This window comes from Chlorocebus sabaeus, chromosome 22, assembly GCF_047675955.1.
Source record: "Chlorocebus sabaeus isolate Y175 chromosome 22, mChlSab1.0.hap1, whole genome shotgun sequence".
Lineage (NCBI taxonomy): Eukaryota > Metazoa > Chordata > Mammalia > Primates > Cercopithecidae > Chlorocebus > Chlorocebus sabaeus.
This window is the reverse complement of record NC_132925.1, coordinates 89,440,324-89,454,850: the sequence shown is the minus strand read 5'-3', so window position 1 is coordinate 89,454,850 and position 14,527 is coordinate 89,440,324. Positions and strand designations below refer to the sequence as shown.

The 14,527-nt window shown below is 56.3% G+C and overlaps 3 protein-coding genes across 7 annotated transcripts; 1 reads left to right on the top strand and 2 right to left on the bottom strand.

Moving 5' to 3' along the window:
* Window positions 1-131: 131 nt before the first annotated feature.
* ZMYND10 (zinc finger MYND-type containing 10) lies at window positions 132-5,160 on the bottom strand. The gene is made up of 12 exons (XM_007984341.3): window positions 4,820-5,160; window positions 4,451-4,559; window positions 2,756-2,872; window positions 2,585-2,638; window positions 2,329-2,466; window positions 2,140-2,228; window positions 1,941-2,041; window positions 1,417-1,589; window positions 1,036-1,161; window positions 831-952; window positions 594-719; window positions 132-505 (listed from the first exon to the last, which is right to left on the bottom strand). The coding sequence occupies exons 1-12, from the start codon at window positions 4,909-4,911 to the stop codon at window positions 430-432; spliced, it is 1,323 nt and encodes a 440-aa protein (XP_007982532.3). The 5' UTR covers window positions 4,912-5,160; the 3' UTR covers window positions 132-429.
* A 2,240-nt stretch (window positions 5,161-7,400) lies between these two features.
* On the bottom strand, window positions 7,401-10,696 carry NPRL2 (NPR2 like, GATOR1 complex subunit). Of its 4 annotated transcripts, XM_007984352.3 has the most exons (11): window positions 10,472-10,696; window positions 9,836-9,927; window positions 9,570-9,738; window positions 9,297-9,405; window positions 8,788-8,924; window positions 8,599-8,696; window positions 8,441-8,477; window positions 8,231-8,324; window positions 8,038-8,155; window positions 7,670-7,812; window positions 7,401-7,584 (listed from the first exon to the last, which is right to left on the bottom strand). In XM_007984352.3, exons 1-11 carry the CDS (start codon window positions 10,547-10,549, stop codon window positions 7,517-7,519), a joined length of 1,143 nt encoding a protein of 380 aa, XP_007982543.1. In that variant the 5' UTR covers window positions 10,550-10,696; the 3' UTR covers window positions 7,401-7,516. The 4 variants fall into 4 exon arrangements, with proteins under 4 accessions (XP_007982543.1, XP_072866246.1, XP_037859808.1 ...); XM_073010145.1 differs by lacking the exon at window positions 8,231-8,324 and having other exon boundaries at window positions 8,437-8,477; window positions 10,472-10,674; XM_038003880.2 differs by lacking the exon at window positions 10,472-10,696 and having other exon boundaries at window positions 9,818-10,465.
* Window positions 10,697-10,727: 31 nt separating this feature from the next.
* On the top strand, window positions 10,728-13,916 carry CYB561D2 (cytochrome b561 family member D2). Of its 2 annotated transcripts, XM_007984351.2 has the most exons (4): window positions 10,728-10,876; window positions 11,299-11,450; window positions 11,899-11,936; window positions 13,088-13,916. In XM_007984351.2, the coding sequence occupies exons 2-4, from the start codon at window positions 11,324-11,326 to the stop codon at window positions 13,589-13,591; spliced, it is 669 nt and encodes a 222-aa protein (XP_007982542.1). In that variant the 5' UTR covers window positions 10,728-10,876; window positions 11,299-11,323; the 3' UTR covers window positions 13,592-13,916. The 2 variants fall into 2 exon arrangements, with proteins under 2 accessions (XP_007982542.1, XP_072866248.1); XM_073010147.1 differs by lacking the exon at window positions 11,899-11,936 and having other exon boundaries at window positions 10,753-10,876.
* Window positions 13,917-14,527: the final 611 nt, after the last annotated feature.

Here is a 14,527-nt window from a genome sequence, read left to right as displayed (position 1 = left end):
AAGGCGGGGCTAGGCGCGCTCTCACAGAGCCCCTGCCTTGCCCTTCCTTCCCTCCTTCGTCCCCTCCTCACACCCCACCCCGGACGGCCACAAAGACGGCGACCACAAAGCACCACACGGAGATACCCGTATTTCTGGAGGCCAGCTTTACTGTGCTAGAGGAAGAGGGTCCCCACATCCGGCCTTCGCCCTCCTGGCCCAGTTTGCTGAGGCAACACACTTGGCCTGCCCACCAGGTGGGGCAGGAAGTCTCGAGCCTTCCCTTGGGGTGGGGAGGAGGGGGATGGGTCAGCAGCTTTACCGCCCGCTCTGCTCTCCACTGTGGAGACTGGGGCTCCGGCAGAGGCTGGACCGTGATCTTGAGGTTCAGGGGTGCATTCTGGGTGGATTCCCTTGGCATAGGTGGTTGGCCCTCAGCAACTGTAACCCTCATTTGGCTCTGTCACCTTGGGCTGCCAGGACACAAGTCTTTCCATGCTTTTCCCAGTGCTTGACTTGGCACTCCCTGCAGGCAGGTGGGTGTTGAGGATGGCAGTGCATGTGGGGGATGTGGCAGTAGGACTTAGGGGTCCAAGGTCCTAGGATACCCTCACCTGCAGCAATACCACTCATTCTGGCATCGCGAGCAGCGCTTAGAAGCCTCTGCACTGCAGTAAGCACAGCGGGGCGGCTCTGGAGCCACTGCCTCTAGCACGTCCAGCCTGTAGGTCTCAGCCCACCTGGGGGAAAGTCAGGAAGGTCTGACTGGCCCTGGAAGGTGGGGGCATCCCTGCCCACATCCATGCCTCCTGCATCCCATCCACTCCTCCTGCCAGTTCCACAGGACTTACCTTTGTGCCTGCAGCCGCAGGTCCTGCTCTGAGGGGCTGAACACGTGTTGGAGCTGGTGCTTGGCAATTGCCTGCCACTTGCCTCTGTTTTCTCGCTCCAGCCGCTCCCAGATTTCTGGGATCTAGGGGAAAGGAGTGCAGAGTGGCAGGAAGGTGTTGGTAAAGTAGGACAGTGGTCCTGAGGAGCTAACTTTCCAGTGTCTACCTGTTCCAACACCAGGTCCTTCTTAGGGGGCTGGGTTTCAGTCAGGGCCAGATGGGCCAGGAAACTCTGCAAGTGGGCCAGGTTGGGCAGCTGGTCCAGTAGTGTGTCTGTGAGGAAGGCCCGAAGCTGCAAGAGTGTCCAGTGGAGGCCAGTGTGATGCAGGTGCTGGCCAGGGGGCACAGAAAAGGAAGGGGCTGGGTTGGGCTGAGCATGCCTGTGGGGGTCCATGTCCCACTAGCTGGTGTGTCACCTGAGGCCCAAGGACTGAAAAGAGCACGGGGGTTGAGGTGGGTGGGCAAAGATAAACAGCAGGGACAGGGTCAGGGTAGGATGGGGAGGGCGGTGCTGGGGCTGTAGGGGCTGGTGCAGAGGGAGTCCGACCTTGAGTAGCTGTCCCTTGGCAAAACTTGTGAGGCAGTAGCGCGCCTGGGCCTCAGGGCTTAGCAGCAGGTTGTACAGGGCTATCCACACTTGCCCGTCCAACTTGCTCAGCTTTTGCTGCTCTGAGGGGGCCACAGTATGCCAACGGCTGCCCTCGAACTGCTGCAGCTTGCCTGGGGAGAGGAACCAGCACACTGGGTACAGGCATTGCATTCTCTTCAAGTGAGCCAGCTGTGGGGGCTGGGAGACTGACCACTGCCTGGGAATGGTGGGAGAACCTGGGCCACAGGACTTGCCCAGGCTATAGTGCTGCTGACCCCAGAGCAGAGTGAGCCTCAGTAGTGGACACATGGGCCTGGCCTGCTGCAGAGCTCAGGTCTAGGCCAACCTTGGCTGAGGCATCCTGGTATCCTCAGATGGGCTTGGGGACGGGGTTTGTCTTTGTGTGTGCAAACTGCCCCCTCTATCAAAAAGATATCCTGAAGCAGTAGCCTGGGGCTTAGGCTGGTGTGGGAGGACCCTACCTCCTTCCCGCCGGTTCCAGGGACTATGCTCCAGCAGTTCCACCAGGAGGCAGGGCAGGTTGTGTGTGCTAAGCATACGGCTCAAGGTGCTGAGAGAGAGGCTGGGGCAGGGACGTTGTGAAGGAGGTGAGCAGAGGCAGGCTACAGGCCCAGTCTTCCAGCCCTCCACGGTAGGCCCAGGCCCAGTCGGACTGCCCACCTGTCCACACAGTCTGTGATGTAGCGCAGTACTGAGAGGGCCTTCAGTGCAATCTCAAATTCCATCAGCTCTGCCTGCTTCTGCAGCTCCTGCGAGGTCACACAGTGTTCACGCTGGGCTACCCTTGCCTGTGCAGGCCTTGGGGAACCCAGACCTAGGCTTTCACAATCCTAGGTAACCTCAACCCACCTGCATGGGGTTGCTGTCCTGGGACCCCTCCCCTTCAGGGGGGCCACCACAGCCACTCCGGGCCACCAGCAGAGTCAGTTTGCGGTGGCAATAGTCTACCAAGTCCAAGACAGTGTCTTCTGCTGACTCACACACCTCCTGGGGAAAGGGGGAGGGAAACTTTCTGTGTCTGATGCCCTCCCCACACAGATACAACCTCCCTTCCTTCCAGGCCCTGACCTGAAACTGTGGCCCATGGGCAGAGATAGTCCCTCACCTTGTGGAAGAACACTGTCTCCAAGAGGTTGATGATGGAGGCCTCGTGGTGCACCTGACAGACAAAGAGAGGGACAGGGCCTGTGGTAGGGATAGGGGCTACCAGCTCCCCTCCCTAGTCCAGAGCCCTCTGAAGGAGTGGGAGGAGGTATGAACCAGGGGCCCAGCTCACCACCATGTAGATGGGAAAGGTGTTCTGAGGCTTGAAGTCCTCCACCCTGCAGAGCACGGGGAACACCTTCTGCTTCCACATCTCCACTGCGATCAGCTCCTCCACCAGCGTTGGGACCTTTGAAGGATGGGGTAAAGGACAGGGATGAGATGGGCCTACCTTTGCCTGGCAACCCTCCCATCCCCAGCTCGGCTCAGCTCAGCCCAGATCTCCCCAAACACTGCTGGGCTCCTAAACTATCCCAAACCCCATGGCTATCCTTCCTGACTTTTCTCTTGCATTTCGGACCTTCGTTTCCAGCTGCTCCCAACACCTCTGTGGATGTCCCTCATGCTTATGTGACTGGCTCCTGCCCAGTTCCCAGACTGCCTTGCCCTGCCTGCACCTGCACCCTTATCCTCTCCCCGCCCATTCAGGCGTCCCTTTCAAGTCAGCCCTTCTGCTCATGCCCTCCCTCTTGTCCCTGTCCTGTGGTTCTCCAAGGCTCTTGTGTGCCTTGGCCTCACTCTTACTCAGGACCCTTCACAGTGCCCTGTTCTTCTTTTTTTTTTTTTTTTTTGAGACGGAGTCTCGCTCTGTCACCCAGGCCGGAGTGCAGTGGCGCGATCTCGGCTCACTGCAAGCTCCGCCTCCTGGGTTCACGCCATTCTCCTGCCTCAGCCTCCTGAGTAGCTGGGACTACAGGCGCCTGCCACCACGCCCGGCTTATTTTTTGTATTTTTAGTAGAGACGGGGTTTCACCGTGTTAGCCAGGATGGTCTCGATCTCCTGACCTCGTGATCCGCCTGCCTTGGCCTCCCAAAGTGCTGGGATTACAGGCGTGAGCCACTGGCGCCCAGCCATGTTCTTCTTATCCTATCCCCTTGTATGAGTTCCACCTTTCTCTTGCAAAGGAACTTTTTTTTTTTTTTTTTTTTTTTTTTTTTATAGACAGAGTTTCACTCTTGTCACCCAGGCTGGAGTGCAGTGGCACGATCTCGGCTCTCTGTAACCTCTGTCTTCTAGGTTCAAGCGATTCTCCTGCCTCAGCCTCCCGAGTAGCTGGGATTACAGGTGTGCACCACCACGCCCAGCTAATTTTTGTATTTTTAGTAGAAGCAGGGTTTCACCATGTTGGTCAGGCTGGCCTTGAACTCCTGACCCCAGGTGATCCACCCGTCTTGGCCTCTCAAAGTGCTAGGATTACAGGCATGAGCCACCACGCCTGGCTTTTTTTTTTTTTTTGGTCAGTTGATATCTCAGGTCATCTGCTGGTGACACTCCTTGGTCCATGTTCCAGCCAGCTATCTCCCTGGTTTCTAACTTTCCCCTCTCATGTTAGGAAAGCTGCCTCCTTCCATGCCAAAGTTCTACTTCCAGTTAAGTTATCTCCCCTCCCTCCTGCCCTCCCCACCCCCTCCCCAGCCTTACAGTCAAGTCACAGATGCCTTTAGCATTTGGGCCTTCCCCTCGAAGCCTAAGCTGTTGTGGGACCTACAGCTTTCTCCCTAATCAACTCATGCCCTGCACCCAGCCTGGTGTGCCAGAGTCCTGTCCAACAGGGACACAAAAGGAAACATGTAACACATTCCTCTCTCCCCTTCAGGGAGGACAGGTGTACCAGGCCAGAGGGGAAAAGCACACAGGGGACTCCTGAGGGTTAGAGTAGGTGAGGTATGGGGGAAGGCAGGAACCCTGCCTGTGACCTCGGGGTACCTTCCCATGGGTGACCAGCAGCTCCTGAATGGGCTCGCCCTGGCTGATTGTGGCATCGAGGATGGCTTGCATGTTCAGCTTCTCCAGGTTCTCGTGCTGCTGGTTCCACCTGCCTCAGAGGGTGTGTAAGTGCATATGGGTCCACGTGTGTGCATTTGGAGTGGGGATGGGGGCTGGATCCTATTGAAGCCTAAATTGATCCTGAGGGGACACAGGGGGCTCAGGAGCAATTATATTCCTGTCTCGGAACACTCTGCTCCCCCATTTGGGAGCCCCTCCACACTGGGCAGCCCCTCCCCCCATGTCAGGCTCCAGCTCCCCCACTCAGGGACAATGACTCCGTGACTCCGCCTGACCCGGGTGCCTCACCCTTCGGAGCCCATCTCGCGTAGCGGGAAGCTGCGCAGACCCCGCACCAGCACTTCAGCTTCCCCAGGCAGCAGCAGTTCCAGGTCTCCCATATCGAGGCCGGGGTCCGGCGGATCCTGGGCAGCAGCCGGGGTGGGGATGCTGACACACTCGGCGACGACGGACCCCGACGGTGCCAAAGTCTGGGACAGGACAGTTGTGGGACGGTTGGGGAGCGTGAGTTCTCGCAGCCATGGAAACGGGTTAGCCGCGCCTGCGCAGTGCGGCCTGGGCGCCGCCCCTGGAGGTGGCTCGCGCCTAAATCCGGGCGGGTCTCCAGCCCGCCTCGCCTACGCGGCTGCCAATCGCCACAGTATTTGGATTCCCACAGCTTTCTCGCGATGTGGACCACAAGTCTCTCCTGAGCTCCAGATCCTTGTGGTATGGACTCTGCCCTTGGACGCCAAGTCAGCTTGCACGGGGATGGGGGTAACCACGACTCCACGAGCTCCTCCTGCGGCCGCGGCATCTTGACCCACCCGCTGCTCCACCTCCTCCTTATGGCTTCCTGGTTCCTCTGTTTCTCGCGTCCCGGCTCCATTAGTTGGCTCCTGAAATACTGCCAGGGCGCACGACTTCTCTCCATCCTCCCTATGTCCAGACTGTCATCACCTGTCGTGGGTTAACTGCGGCAGCCTTTTCTGTAGACTTACTTCCACGCTTGATCCTCACGGACAGCCCCGGAGCCTTAAAAGTGTGTATCAGGCCGGGCGCGGTGGCTCACGCCTGTAATCTCAGCACTTTGGGAGGCCGAGGCGGGCAGATCACTTAAGGTCAGGAGTTTGAGACCAGCCTGGGCAACATGGTGAAACCCTGTCTCTATTAAAAGTACAAAAATTAGACAGGTGTGGTAGCACACACCAGTTGTCCCAGCTACTCGGGAGACTGAGGCAGGAGAATCGCTTGAGCACAGGAGGCGGAGTTTGCAGTGAGGCAAGATTCCACCACTGCACTCCAGTTTGGACAACAAAGGGAGACTCTGTCTCAAAAAAAAAAAAAAAAAAAAGGTGTATAGACATTATTCCCTCGCATGAGAGGGGCTCTGCAACTACCTCTGGCCCTCAAAATGCTAGGTCGGGTGCTGCTTGCCAGCAGCTCTGCAGGACCTACTTCTTGCCTGTCTTGTACCTCGGGACTTGGATTCTTTCCTCTCTTCCTTGCTTCCCTGGACCTACCTCATACATTCCAAAGAGGTTTTTGCCTCCGGGTTTTGCACTTTGCCTGAAATACTCTTCCTTCAGGGCTCAGTTTACATCTCAGTATGGCCTTTCTTGGCCGTTTAATCCAGAGCAGTCCCTGCCTCCAACCCAACTCACTTTTTTTTTTTTTTTTTTTTTTTTGAGAGTCTCAGTCTGTCACCCAGGCTGGAATGCAGTGGTGTGGTCTCACTCACTGCAACTTTCACCTCCTGGGTTCAAGCCATTCTCTGCCTCAGCCTCCCAAGTAGCTGGGATTACAGGCACCCGCCACACGCGCGGTTTTTTGTATTTTTTTTTTTTTTTTTTTTTGAGACGGAGTCTCGCTCTGTCGCCCAGGCTGGAGTGCAATGGTGCGATCTCGGCTCACTGCAAGCTCCGCCTCCCGGGTTCACGCCATTCTCCTGCCTCAGCCTCCCGAGTAGCTGGGACCACAGGCGCCGCCACCTCGCCCAGCTAGTTTTTTGTATTTTTAGTAGAGACGGGGTTTCACCGTGTTAGCCAGGATGGTCTCGATCTCCTGACCTCCTGACCTCGTGATCCGCCCGTCTCGGCCTCCCAAAGTGCTGGGATTACAGGCGTGAGCCACCGCGCCCAGCGGTTTTTTGTATTTTTAGTAGAGACAGGGTTTCACCACCTTGGCCAGGCTGGTCTTGAACTCCTGACCTCGTGATCCACCTGCCTCGACCTCCCAACTCACTCTTGATCACATCTGTTTCTTTTTTTGAGATTGAGTCTCCTGTCACCTAGGCTGGAGTGCAGTGGCATGATCTCGGCTCACTGCAACCTCTGCCTCCCAGGTTCAAGTGATTCTCTTGCCTCAGCTTCCTGAGTAGCTGGGATTACAGGTGCGCACCACCACACCTGGCTAATTTTTTATATTTTTTTAGTGGAGATGGGGTTTCACTATGTTGGCCAGGTTGTTCTTGACCATCTGACCTCAGGTGATCTACCCACCTCAGCCTCCCAAAGTGCTGGGATTATAGGTATGAGCCACAGCACCCAGCTACATCTGTTTCTTTCTAGGTTTATTATTATTATTATTATTATTGAGATGGGGTCTTGCTCTATCACCCAGGCTGGGGTGCAGTGATGGGATCACAGCTAAATGTAGCCTCCAACTCCTGGCCTCAAGTGATCCCCCCACTTCAGCCTCCTGAGTAACTGGGGCTACAGGTGAGTCACCGCGACCGGACGATTTTTTTTTTTTTTTGTAATTAACCGGCACTTTTACTTGTCGATTGTCGGTCCTGCCCACCAGATGGCGATCTAGAGCACAGCTCGTGGCTATTTCATTCACCGCTGGGTCTCCCGTGGCTGGCCCAGAAGCAGCACTCAATAAAGGCTGTTTGAAATGGATGTCTTTATTTACAGAACTAAGAGTCAAGCTCTAGACAGTATGACAAGCCTCCTGGTAGGAGGGACTACCCACAGCAATGTGTCCATCCAGCCACCACCAGCCTCACTTCCAGCAGATGATGATGTTGGGGTCATTTTCGAGCCGCTCATCCAGCTCATGGTAGCTCATGCCTGGGTGGGGTGGTGGAGGAGAGGTCAGTGGCCTTGGCCTGACCACCCTGCCCTGACCCCACCCTGACTGCCCGCCTGCCTCCACCTGTCTTGCAGCAGATCTCGTCATAGCTGTGGCAGCCTGTATAAAGCCGGGCAGGGTGGCTCTGCTCTTCCCGAGACACCCGCACAGGATACTTCTGTAGTCGCCTGATGAGGTTCTTCATAAGCCCGAACTGGATCAGCTTCCTAGGGTGAGGATCAGAGGACAGAGGGGTGACGCCCTGGCCAGGCCTTCTTTCAGGCAGGCGAACCCTTTCCTGTAGTGTCCCTTCAATTTTGTCTTTGTAGCCCATCATCTCCAGGAAGCCTGCTTGGATTGGCAGTGCCCCATGACCCAGGGCTCCTGAGAGACATAAAGGGTCTAGCTTTCCTCAGGTAACTCCCAAATGCCCCAGCGAATTCTCCTCTGACCGTTCATCAACGTGCTGCAGCTGCTGGGGGTGGCGGCCAATGAGGTCTCGCACAGTAGTGCCAGGGCTCAGGCTGCAGTATAGCTGGAACACATCCCGGAGACTGGCCCTCTTGTGCCCTGTGGGTGCCAGGGATCAGTTCACCATGTGGCCCTGCCCTCCCCAAGATGGCTTCCCCCAGAGCCCACCACTACCTTGCTTGGTCACGTAGGATAGACATGCCTCCTGCAGGGACTTGTCATCTACCAGGTCCTGGACCTTGGGCGTTGGGCAGTATACATTGGAGTACTAGAGGGTAGCAGAAGGCATAGGGGCCTGAGTGAGGGGCTTGGGAAGCTGACACAGCCCTGGTCTGGTCCAGTCACATGGTCCACTCTCCACTTAACCAAACCCAACTCACCTACCTGGAGGATGGACACCAGTGTCACAACACCATAGTACCTGAGAGAGAGAGTTGTGCTCAGCTTCTGAGGACCATGCCTTCCCAACCCTCACACCCAGGGCCCCTGAGCTCTTCCCTGGCTGGTGACCTTGTACCAGGTATGACTGTAGGCCCACTCACAGCAGGTTCTGGATAGCAATGCGCACCAGGTTGAGCTCCACGTCTGCCTCTGCTGAAATCTTCTGGACGTGGCGGAACCCATCAATGTAGGGCAGGATCTGGGCAGAGTAGGACAAGGTCAGAAGGAACAGGATGAGGCCAGGGCTGTGGCCAGCCCCAGGTGATGATACCCAGGGAGGGATGGCATACTTGTTGTGTAGTGAGGTCCCACTGTGAGTTGAAGAAATCCTCCTTGTCTTTGGTAAAGACAGGTACATCATACTCCTGGGCCACCGGAGGGTCTGGCCGCTGTTCAATCACCTTCAAGTGGATGGTGTTCGACTCATCTGCAGGGGGTCCCATCCATATCCTCAGTGCCACTTCTTCCAAGAGGCCCTCAATTACCATCCAGGCCTCCCAGCATCCCTTGGGGCAAGCAGGTGCCTCTGGGTAGGGCTAATCTTTCTCTTTTTATGAAGTGAGAAACTGAGGCCCACAAAGAGGAAGGAATTGCCCAAGGGGCAGAGCTGGAGAGCTCCGCTTCCCCCCTACCTGCAGTCCCAGCTCCATCATGCATTGGACCCTGGACATGGGCACCTCAGCCCATGGCTATTTCCTGCCCACCAATGTGTTCACGAGTCTTGTCCTTCTCCCTGACTGGCTGGGCTCACTTTCCCATCTCTCCTCTACCCTTCTGTCCTTGCAGAGGCTGGCCATACCAATGGGCAGAGTGCACCGGCCCGAGGCATTTAGCTCCTCCAGCAAGATGGTCATGATGGGCACCAACTTCTGCTTGCTCTCCTCCGTGGACACGAAGCTGCTCTCTAGCTAGATAGAGCATGGACAACATGGTGGGCACATCCCAGGAGCCCTGGCTGGTTGGCTGCCCTGAGTCCTGAGCTGGTTGCCAGGGTCTCAGGTGTGGGGGACTTAGGAGACATGGGAACACCTTCCCCAACTGTCCGTAAACCCAAGCCCATCTCATTGCAGACCTCTAGTGTGGTCAGATAGCCAGCCAGCTTTTTAACAATGGGCTCGAGGGCGCAGGTCTTGGCCTGGGCATCACACACGAAGCCCAGGTTGAAGAGGAGGGCATTGCGGCTGTACTTCTTGTGTTCGATGCACACAGGACAGCCGATCAGCTTCTTTTCCATGGCTGTGCTAGATAATTGGAACAGAGTCAGGCCCCCAAGCCTGTCCCTTCCTCCTCCTGGGGCAACCCCTGCCGCCCACCGCTCACCCCGAGCTAGGGCCTCACACAGTGATAAGCTTGTTCTGCAGCTCTGGCTTGGTGATGATGTACACTTGGACTGTGTCAAACAGCTCTCGGGAGATGAAGTCTTCAGGGACCTGGGAAGGGGAGTGGCAAGGGGCCCCTCAGTGGACATCTGTACTCGGTGTAGTACAAATGGTGACCTCCTCATGCCTCCCAAGCCCAAGTCCTCTTGTCCAGCGTTCCCCTCTCTCCCACCCACTCAGGCCTATTCTTTCTGTTTCCAAACACACGCTATGATCTCACCTCCTTCCTGGCTTCTGCATATTCGCTCTACCTGGAACACTTTCTCCTCCCTTATCTAAACTTCCTATGCATCATTTACTCTTCACTCAGTTCAGGGATACTCATGGGTCACCCACCTCACCTTCTGTGGGACCTGGAACCCCTCAACCGGATCCCTACAGCCCAATATCCTACAAACACTGCCAATGTGACGTATGTCTTCCCTGTCACACTGGGAGCCGGGGGGCCTGGGTCTGACTATCCTCTGGCCTCACAGTTGTCTGCGAATGAAGTAGCATGCCTGCGTACAGCACGGGAAACTACCGCCTTTAGGCAGCCGGTTGAGCTCTCGAGAACGTCCCTCTCCCCGCCCAGTCCCGCAAGCCCGGGTGGCACCTGATAGGTGATCTTGGGTCCCAGCGTGGGGTGGAACTCGCTGAAGAATATGCATTCGATGCGGCAGCCGCTGCCCATGGCAATAGCCAGGCCCAGGCCCGTAGGTCCTCGTTCCTCGCGCAGGGGCGTCCCCACCTCCTGTGAACACTTGTCACAGACAGCCCCGAAGCCCGTGTCGCTGGGGCACGCAGGCTCGCGAATCCCTCTGCCCAGCAGCGCCTGCGCAGCCCGACTCAGAGGCGTGGCTGCCGGGGGGCTCGTCCCAGGAAGTCCTGGGTGCGTAGACGTCGCACCCGGAAGTAAAGCGGCTCTGCGACGGAGCGGCGGTGCGCGCGGCAGGGCCCGGAGTATCCCGCTTTCTTTGGAGGAAACAACCGCATCAGATCTGCGCTGCGGCTGAGGCAGGCAAGTCCCTAGCGTGGAGGGGCAGCATGCCCGCAGCACTTGGGGAGGCGGTGCGCTAAGGGATTCACGCTGTAACTGGGACCGCAGCAGGGAACTACAATTTCCATAGTGCCCCGCGCCTTCCCAGCGGGCTCTACTGCCGGCGACGGCGTGGTACACGCTGGGATTTGTAGTCTTACATGGCTTTTCGCATCCTACCTGGAAGGCGGGCCAGCGTTTGGTACCAGTTCAGATGAGTACACGCTGACAGGCCGCCGGCCCTCGACTGGCATGTTGTGACCATTCCTGGTGCTGGTCTTGGTACTGTTCTTTCCTATCATAACTTATTGGAAGAGGGTGGCATGCCTGCCTTGCAGCCTTTTCTCCAGTGAGGAGTGAACAGTGGGCACCTGAGACCCTGGCCTTCGCTACTATGCTTTCAGGCTACAACCACTGGCACGGCTGACCATGGCCCTTTCTGCGGAGACCGAGTCACACATCTACCGAGCTCTGCGTACTGCTTCTGGAGCTGCCGCCCACCTTGTGGCCCTGGGCTTTACCATCTTTGTGGCTGTGCTTGCCAGGCCTGGCTCCAGTAAGTAGAATTCATAGCTGACTTCTGGGAAGGGAAGGGCCGCTTTTCCTGGGGAGGAAGGGCAGTGGGACTCCCGGGAACAGGCCTGGCTGGCTGAGGGAATTCGGTGCCGGAGCGATGAGTGGGGTGGAGCAGGTAGGTGTGGCCAGGGCACACAGAATTCCTGGTTTCTCTTTCCTTGTCTGGGTGCTCCCTTTGGCTGCGTCTCAGGAATTGTAAGGGAAGGAGGGAGGACTGCCAGAGGAGTGGCAAAGCATGGCCTCTGATCCAGGAAGGGGCCAGGAAGAGAGGATAGGTGTGGGGTCAGCTTGTTGCAGAGCAAGAGGGGGCTCACAGTTTGGCATCACCTCCTTGAGTGATGGGCCGCTGGTATTCCTCAACCCTTAAGGATTGGTATGGCTGGTTTCTTCTTGCCTCAGCCCCATGAGGCTTCCTCTTCTCATTCCAGGCCTGTTCTCCTGGCACCCGGTGCTTATGTCTCTGGCTGTAAGTAGTGGACCTGGGCAGTTCTTAGGGGTGGGAGCATGGGCATGGTTGGTGGCCCTGGCAGCCTCTGGATCTTTGTCTACATTTAATGTTTGTTTGGAAGAGTTGCATGCTCCAACTACTCCTGCCCATGGTATATATCTGAGACTTGAGGCCAGGCACGGTGGCTCATGCCTGTAATCCCAGCACTTTGGGAGGCCGAGGCGGGCACATCACCTGAGGTCAGGAGATCGAGACCATCCTGGCTAACACGGTGAAACCCCGTCTCTACTAAAAATACAAAAAATTAGCCGGGCATGGTGGCACGCTCCTGTAGTCCCAGCTCAGGAGGAGAGGCAGGAGAATCACATGAACCCAGGAGATGGAAGTTGCAGTGAGCCAAGATTGTGCCACTGCACTCTAACCTAGGCGACAGTGCGAGGCTCCGTCTCAAAAAAAACAAAAAACCAACCCCCCCCGGCCCCCCCCCCAAAAAAATTAGCTGGGTGTGGTGGCAGATGCCTGTAATCCCAGTTACTCAGGAGCCTGAGGCAGGAGAATCGCTTGAATCCAGAAGGCGGAGATTGCATTGAGCTGAGATCATGCCACTGCACTCCAGCCTGGGTGACAGAGACTATCTCCAAAAAAAAAAAAGACTTGAATCAGAGTAATTAAGACCTAGGTCAAATGGGTAAGGTTTGTCTAAGCACAAGGCTTCACCCACCTCTAGGCAGAAAGCTGAGACATTGCATTTTGATGTACTTCTGTCCCTTTTTACTTTAATTTCTGGTGATGTACCTAACTTTCCCTGAAATAGTGCACCCGTGTGGCCAGCTCTTGCCAAGAAATTGTATCCAGCCCCACGTTAGGGAAACAAAGCTTGTGAATCATTTATAACTGCCACATCTCAAACCTTGTGCTTGCTTGGTAACATAGCACAGATGACATTTCAGACTGGCACCTAGGAGGAAGTGTGATTATTCAGGGCACATATATCGTTCCAGATGGGGTTTTCCACTCTTGCCCCACCAAATGGATAGCCTTGTCAGTGGGGAGAGAAAGAAAAAGGGGAATCAGCCCAGGACTCACTGGCAGCTGAGGGTTACATAAAGCCTCTTCCCCTCTTCTGGGGCAGCACCCTCACTTGAGCTTCCCATCCCCTGTCTCCTCAGTTCTCCTTCCTGATGACCGAGGCACTACTGGTGTTTTCTCCTGAGAGTTCGCTGCTGCGCTCCCTCTCACGGAAGGGCCGAGCACGCTGCCACTGGGTGCTGCAGCTGCTGGCCCTGCTGTGTGCACTGCTGGGCCTCGGCCTTGTCATCCTCCACAAAGAGCAGCTTGGCAAAGCCCACCTGGCTACGCGGCATGGGCAGGCAGGGCTGCTGGCTGTGCTGTGGGCAGGGCTACAATGCTCAGGTGGGGTGGGGCTGCTGTACCCCAAGCTGCTGCCCCGATGGCCCCTGGCAAAGCTCAAGCTATACCATGCTACTTCTGGGCTGGTGGGCTACCTGCTGGGTAGTGCCAGCCTCTTGCTGGGCATGTGCTCACTCTGGTTCACTGCTTCTGTCACTGGTGCAGCCTGGTACCTGGCTGCACTATGCCCTGTCCTCACCAGCTTGGTCATTATGAACCAGGTGAGCAATGCCTACCTATACCGCAAGAGGATCCAACCATGAGCTCTTCCCAGCCTAGGGGAAGCCTGGATTTGCCCCTCCATGTAGGAGCTGGGGCTAGGGACCTCTTGAACTCTCTCAGCTGAGTCAGGGGACACCTCAGGCACTGGGACAGTTGGGCAGTTGGAGGCCCATATGTGAATTCCTGCTCCTCATGCTGGAGTGCCTCCCATTTCCTTCCCCTCTCTCCGTCATCCCAGAGGAACTTATGCATCATGTGTCTGGATGAAGCTAGGTCTGCAAGACTGTCTCCCCTGCAAGGCAGCTCATACTTGTACTGTATGTCCAGAAATTTCAGGAGAGAAGAAAGTAAAAATTTTTACAAAAATGACTGAAAAGATTGATGGGAGAAGCAGCCCAGTGTTGGGGATGGTTCTTGTTAATGCCATCAGCATGGGAAAATGGGCAGCTGGGCAAGATGGGGACCCCTCCGATCCCTGGCTGTTCCCTATGGGGCTGAAGCTCTCCCAGCACACAAATCCCCAGGATCTAGCTGCTGAGCCTCCCAGGCCACTCTGGGCCCTGGCAGGCCCTAGGGCTGCAGCTGTGAATGGTACAGCTGTGTGTCCTTTCTGTCCCCCGGCTGTCCACTGTGCTGGAGTCTCCAGACTGTGAGGGTTAGATACATACAATAACAGGATGGGAGCTGGGGCTGAGTTGTCTCTAGGGGTGGCAAGCACTGAACATTCTGTCTTAGAGGTAAACAATGGATAAGAACAGCGCCTTATGATGGAGAGGCCCTTATCATCAGATCTAGGCAGGGACAGAAGGCCTCCCAGATAGGGGTTCGAAGGGAAAGAAAAAAGGAGTAAGAGTCTGAGGCAATAGCTCTTGGAAGGTTACTTGGCAGTGTGCATGTGGTGGTGGCGGTGGTGGGGAGCTGGGGCAATGGGCTTCTCTATCCAGGTGGAGTTACCATGGAGACAGTCAAATCCCTGT

Coding starts and splice junctions, on each gene's coding strand:
- CYB561D2 (XM_007984351.2), top strand. CDS start 11,324: ATGGCCCTTTCTGCGGAGACCGAGTCACACATCTACCGAGCTCTGCGT. Junction 11,451..11,898: donor GCTTGCCAGGCCTGGCTCCA/GTAAGTAGAATT, acceptor TTCTCATTCCAG/GCCTGTTCTCCTGGCACCCG. Junction 11,937..13,087: donor CGGTGCTTATGTCTCTGGCT/GTAAGTAGTGGA, acceptor CTGTCTCCTCAG/TTCTCCTTCCTGATGACCGA.
- NPRL2 (XM_007984352.3), bottom strand. CDS start 10,549: ATGGGCAGCGGCTGCCGCATCGAATGCATATTCTTCAGCGAGTTCCAC. Junction 9,739..9,835: donor CAGAACAAGCTTATCACTGT/GTGAGGCCCTAG, acceptor CCAATTATCTAG/CACAGCCATGGAAAAGAAGC. Junction 9,406..9,569: donor GCTATCTGACCACACTAGAG/GTCTGCAATGAG, acceptor TGCTCTATCTAG/CTAGAGAGCAGCTTCGTGTC.
- ZMYND10 (XM_007984341.3), bottom strand. CDS start 4,911: ATGGGAGACCTGGAACTGCTGCTGCCTGGGGAAGCTGAAGTGCTGGTG. Junction 2,467..2,584: donor AGACAGTGTTCTTCCACAAG/GTGAGGGACTAT, acceptor CCCTTTCCCCAG/GAGGTGTGTGAGTCAGCAGA. Junction 720..830: donor CTGCGGCTGCAGGCACAAAG/GTAAGTCCTGTG, acceptor ACTTTCCCCCAG/GTGGGCTGAGACCTACAGGC.